Source organism: Phoca vitulina, unplaced genomic scaffold (assembly GCF_004348235.1).
Source record: "Phoca vitulina isolate PV1807 unplaced genomic scaffold, GSC_HSeal_1.0 scaffold33, whole genome shotgun sequence".
NCBI lineage: Eukaryota > Metazoa > Chordata > Mammalia > Carnivora > Phocidae > Phoca > Phoca vitulina.
The window spans coordinates 8,030,134-8,036,133 of record NW_022589736.1 but is presented as its reverse complement, the minus strand read 5'-3'; the positions used below and the strand labels follow the sequence as shown (position 1 = coordinate 8,036,133).

General features: G+C 39.4%; 1 protein-coding gene across 3 annotated transcripts in view; it reads right to left on the bottom strand.

Annotated features, from left to right (window-relative positions):
* Window positions 1–671: 671 nt before the first annotated feature.
* The window catches only part of RBM17 (RNA binding motif protein 17), a 62,847-nt gene continuing 57,518 nt past the window's right edge, over window positions 672–6,000 (bottom strand). For all 3 annotated transcript variants that reach the window (XM_032425890.1, XM_032425889.1, XM_032425891.1), the window contains 5 exons: window positions 5,191–5,342; window positions 3,995–4,068; window positions 3,070–3,168; window positions 1,880–1,952; window positions 672–1,750 (listed from right to left, as the gene is read on the bottom strand). In XM_032425890.1, coding sequence (XP_032281781.1) covers window positions 1,647–1,750; window positions 1,880–1,952; window positions 3,070–3,168; window positions 3,995–4,068; window positions 5,191–5,342 — 502 coding nt within the window. In that variant the 3' untranslated portion in view covers window positions 672–1,646. The remainder of the gene's footprint in view (window positions 1,751–1,879; window positions 1,953–3,069; window positions 3,169–3,994; window positions 4,069–5,190; window positions 5,343–6,000) is intronic.

Sequence of the window (6,000 nt, the reverse complement as noted above, 5' to 3'; positions counted from 1 at the left end):
AGGCTAGGCTGTTCGGCAGGTTAGGTGTATTAAATGGATTTTCAACTTACGGTGGGTTTATGGGCATGTAACCCCATCATAAGTTGAGGGAGATCTGTACTTAGCATAAGCACGTTTAGGTACTTGTAAGCCCAAGGTGTCATCCGCATTCAGTATTTGGTCCAGGTGGTCAGGTCCATAGGAAGACCTGCTCAAGTCTCAGGGCTGCTGTTGATTTTTATTCCTGCAAAATACTCAAGTAATTCTTTTACCTTATATTCTTTAACCCAAACTTATTTTAGAGAATATATGCACCTTTATCACAAAAACCGAGTCTTAATTCAGCTTTACTCAGTAAAATAATACCACAAAAGAGAAAATGTTATTCTTTTATTTATGTTAAATAAAAACATGAGAAAATCCTTTTTTAAAAAGGGTCAGAATATTCCTTGTCTCCAAACCATGGATGCAAAGAACTGTTGAGTGCTTTCTTCCCCCACAGGGTCATAACACACTTCCATGTGGTAATCACCTAGAGACAACACAGACGTGTGTGCTCTCCAGCTGCCACTCTGGGAAAGTCACACGCAGTACGTGGGCAAGCAAGGAACAGAACACAGGCACAGTATATTCTGGAAACACTTCCTGTGCTGGCAATGAACCTCAGTACCAAGTATTGTCACCTGGCTTTGTTTTTTTTTTTGGTAGTCCTGCTACATTTTTAAGCCACACATACCACCACACTTCAACGGTACAATTTTTCACAATTCCAGAATTCTATCAACTGGCAGTACAGGTTAAGTAGCTTATGTGGAAACATTTTATAAATTTAAAAATTACATATGAGAACTAACACTATTGCGAATTTTGCCAGTAGAAACGTGACCCCCAAGGAGCCAGTTTCCAAAATATAACTGGACACACGTTTACAATGTACCTGTGAATTCTAGAATCAACATGTCATTTCTATTTCAGAGACTATAGGTGAGTCTCTGAAAACAAGTGCTAGATCCATGGTTTTTATACCCATCTACCCCTACACCCACCACATACCCCACAGTCTAACTTCACCAAAGATGATTTATCCAAACAGTCATGGTAGGTTGGCAATTCTTCAACCTTAGCTCATGTCACAAAGAGTTTTCTATGACTGGAGTCAATAAGAACTTCTCTGTTAGAGAAAGCAAACATTTTCACCTTTGGCAGACTGCCAAGATGATGCTTTATTATAGAATTTATGAAGCTACAGTTTAGTAACTTGCAGGTTTTATTAAAATGAATCAAAAAGAAAGAAAAGCAAAGGATAACAATACAACCCCATATCCCAAAACTTTCTAGGTTTTTTAGTGCAAGAAATGCTGTATCACTGAAGCACTTGAGAATTATCATGAAATCCTAGCAAAAAATGTAATCACCTCAGAAGTGGTAATAAAAAAAGAGAAACAACCAGAGAGGCACACAGATTGTTTTTTTTTTTTAAGGATTTTTATACTATATTTAAAAAACCACAAAATAAAAAAGGGATCAATCAACATATATCTTAGAAGTCCTTCCAAGAGTCTCTGTATGCGGCAGCCACACAGGCCGGCTGACGCCTTTTCCTTCTCTGCTCAGCCTGCAGCTCATTTAAGGATCATCGGAGATGACTCGTGCTCTAGTTCTTAAAATCAGACTTGTTCCGCCAAATCCAAGACCCTGAACTTATCCAAATTGTAGAAACATGCTTTTACCACCCGTCCACCAAAATACCTCCCATTCAGATCAACAACGGCTAAAAGACAAACAGAAAGAGTATCAGTTAATACAGGTATCCTGTAAGGCATTACAAGAACATGTTTTAATTATAAGGATCAAGATCACAAATTCCATTTTATTCTTTACATTTAGCTCTACCACTTACCTTTAATTGCTGATTCAACCCTCTCAAATTCTAAAAATATTCGTACTGCTTCATCATCAGGGGCACCAGGAATCTGGGAAAGAAACGGAAAGTGTCATATGTGAAGTTATCAACTGAGATACAGTTGAGTATGTTTTCTTCCTTAATTGATCTTTGTCAGAGTAAGTATTGCAATGATCATCATATACAGACAAGTCAAATACTAAGGAAATAAGTATGATTTGTTTGTCATCAAAATTTGTTAACGTCTGGGTTTTTTTTTTGAATGTCTGTTTATGAGAGGCACCATGTTAGGTGCAGACAACACAGAACTAACTAAGCTGGGCAGTCTTTGACCCTGAAGAAGTCCTATGCCAGCTGACACCTAAACAAATCATTATGCGGTCAACAAACAGAACATGGAATAGAAGAGAAGCAGTAGTGGGATCAGAAATTTAAGATGAAGAGATCTGTGTTCTAACTGCCTCTCACATTCACTGAAATTCCTGTTGGGCTCTTCAAGCCCTGCATAACATGGCCCCGCCCCCCCCGCCCCCGTTCATTCCCAGCACACCCAACCATTCCACTCGGTAGCCCTCCTTAGTCTCCCAGAAGCTGTGACCCCATCAGGATACCTTTTCCTCCTATCCAAATCCTACCCATGCATTTCAAGTTCAGCCCACATCTGATATTGTTCACAAAGCTTGCTCTATTTTTTGTGATCGAATCCTTTTTTGACTCCTGTATTTATAGTGACTACTACAGAGTCTAGCAACTGCACATTCCCTATTTTTACATGTGCTTGTTTTGTTGTTTCTTCAACTTAACATATCACTGAGAGCACAGACCACGTTTCCTGTCTCCCAAATGTATGTGGGAGGCACTAAATATACACTTGCCAAGTGAAAGAAACCAAAGGCACGTCCAACTAACTGAACTACTGAGCATATGACAGTGAGTCTTGAATCACCAAACTAAACATCAATCATAAAATGAAACATTTTATTCCTCCACCAAATAAAATTTGAAGTCCTTCTTGTCTTTATGTTTAAAATTGTTATAACCAAGTAAGAGAAGTGTGACTAAGTACCATCTGTCACCTTTGGTGGTAACAACACACTCACAGCACACCTTGTCTCTACTTGCAGAAAATGTTTGGTAATCTGTCAGTTACAACTTGGGTTACAAACATCAAAAGAAAACCCTCTTACTTCAAATATCACACATTTTCCAACTTTGCCGTATTTTTCACACTCTTCCTTGGTTTCCGCTTCCAAGTCTTCATCTACCTCTCCTGCACCAACCATGTTCTACGAAAAAAAATGAAGAAGTTCAAGTATAATTTACAAATATATAAACGAGATGAATAAATTTCTTTCATGATGGCAAATGTTCTCAATCCCAAACGACACCATGAAAATTTTCATCCTTATAGTACCCAAGAGTTGGTATTTCTTAACAAAGTAAAAATATGTATTTATGGTTTTTAACATGTTGAATTAAAGCAAATTATGACCTCACGGCACGTAATAGAGAACAGATGTACACTCTTATTCTGTTTACTCATCTAATTGAAAAATAATTTTTTGAGCTTATGTTCTACTTCAAGTGTAAGTTGAAAAAGAGTGTCCTACACGGACAGATGCCCAAGTTAAACATGGCTTACCTACTGCTCGAGGGAAAAATAAGCGTTTCAGGTGTGAATAATGAGCGTAAGTGCATGAATGCATTGATGTTGTAAAATAACAGGTGAAATCAATAAATCTTTTGAGAAACACTAAACATAAAAACACAAACACACACATACATTAAGCTTCACAGAGTGTCACAAGAGCATCTACGTAAGCACCAAAATACCTAAACTAAGCTGAACTTGTACTGATTTCAAATATTTTAAAGCAGTTACTCACTGTGGTCTTAAATATTATATTTAGCAAATAAACATTAGTGAAAAACAATCTAAAACATCAATCTTAGATGGAGTCTATCCAGAAAGATCATTTGCAAAGAAAATTATTTTCCGTTTTAACTGCTACCATTATCAGTAGTGTTAAAAGCATGCAAAGATAGCTCAGGGAGGACTGACACGCAAAACTCAAGGTAGGACAACCCGGTTTCTTCAATTCTGCTTCTTACCCTTAGGAGGACCACTTTGGTAGGACACTTAAGTATTTCAGTTAATGGATTTGAATCTGACTTCTTGGATGCATCTGTAGCAAAACATTTAAAGGTAGGCGTGTTAGAACACTGAGTCCGAGTTACAACGACTAATTTAATTTCCAGAGTACTTCCCACTATTTATGTCCTTAGAGTCATCTATAAGCATTTATGCAATCAGTCTCTGAGCAAAAATGTAGCTTATCTGTGATGAAAATATCTGCTCTGCTTTGGTATAGGTTTTTACCATAACTTCTACAAGTTTTTAGCTTCTCCAATTACCTGCGATTTTTGCTTCGTTCACCTCCTCAGTTCACACAGTTGACAGAGCACAGACCACAAACCTTACAGGTCAGAGTACTGGCACTTGCAGTGTGGCCAAAGGTCACTAGCCTAACGTAATAAGCAGTGAATTAGCCAGCCACTGGCTGACTAACTTCACATACCCCCCAAATCAGGGCGACTGCTGATTTGGGGTTTTAGCCTGTCAGCCTGACCAGCTGCTTCCTCAGGCTACGTGTTGACAGGGCTGCCAGCAAAGTTTTCTTCTTTCTTTAGGAAAGGGAGCTAAACTAAGATATTCAAAATAAACTCAATTCTGCTTAAAATGTGAAGCTATGTTTGTCTCATTCCAATATGCCCTCAGCACAGAATAATCACATGAAAATAAAACACCAAGCAGGCATCATCTATCAAACAGACTGTTAAATAACATTAGATCTCACAGAGCAATCAATCTGTAAGAAAATGAGAAATCACTCTTAAAATGAAAGGGCAGGAAAAAGAAAAAAGTAAACAACTCTTACAGGATGGAAATACACCGACACGATCACGGACATATTATATGTGGCTCTGTCTTTCATGCTCTAAAAACCTAACTACAACTTCACCAATTTAACAAGGTCTTTGCCTAGGAGAAATAGGCATGAAATCACTTCTCTGAGTGCGGTTTATTTTCTGCCAGTCTCTCGTCTTTTCTCCCATGAACCTTCCTATCTCTAGATCCGTTCTAAACAAATAAATGCGCCTCTGGAGTCTCTCTGTCTACAACACAGAACTGGAATGCATCATAATTCCAAGTTCTTGTTCTACTGCAAAGAGGGCCGGTCCTCTCACACTGGACCACACCTCCCCCTGCTCCCACCCTGGAAGGTCCGCTTGTGGAGGAGACCCACCTTTCTCTGTGGCATCGCCCACAATGATCTTGCCTCCTCGCTTGCTTGTCTTCTCCACGGACAGTGCTGTGCTCAGCCCCTGCTCGTGCTTCCCCAGACCCTGGCCTTCCCGGAAGCCGTACTTCTGCATGATTTTATGTGCTACTGTGCCACTGGAAAGAAGGAAAAGAGAAGGAGCTCTTGGACTTGAAGTCCCCAGCTACAGCATAAGCCAATTTTATATCACAGCAATCGCCTTCTAAAAAGAGAAAGTGTAAATCCCACATGGGCTTCGATGTGGTCACATATAATACCAACAGGCCATTCGCTAGAAGCTGTGGGGACGTTCAGGATGAGAAAAATGGAAGAAGCTAATGCTGAAATCCTGGACATCCCAAGATTATCTTTGAGGCAAGGGAAATATCCGTTTCCTACAAAATTCTCCCAGTACCCGTTAGAAAACACTAGAGGTCTTATGTGCACCGCTATACAGTTTACGACCACGGTTCATTTCTGAGTGTGCCTGTCAAACAGCAAGCATACATTTCACATTATGAAGAACACCACATTTTTCTAAATAGTACAGTAGAGTTTCCGATGACAGTCTTTATAAACGAAAGAACTCTTAGAGATCATCCATTTAACAGACGGGAAAATCTTCTGAGGCCCAGATTAGCTGACCAGCTTAAGGCTGACTAGGAACAAAGCAAGACACCCAATTCAGAAATTCTTTCGTAGGTACTAATGGTCAAGTCAAACTGGAACCTCCAACTCTTGATTCCTAGCCCATAGCTCTTTCCTTAGGACTTAGCGTTCAAACTGCACTTGGAG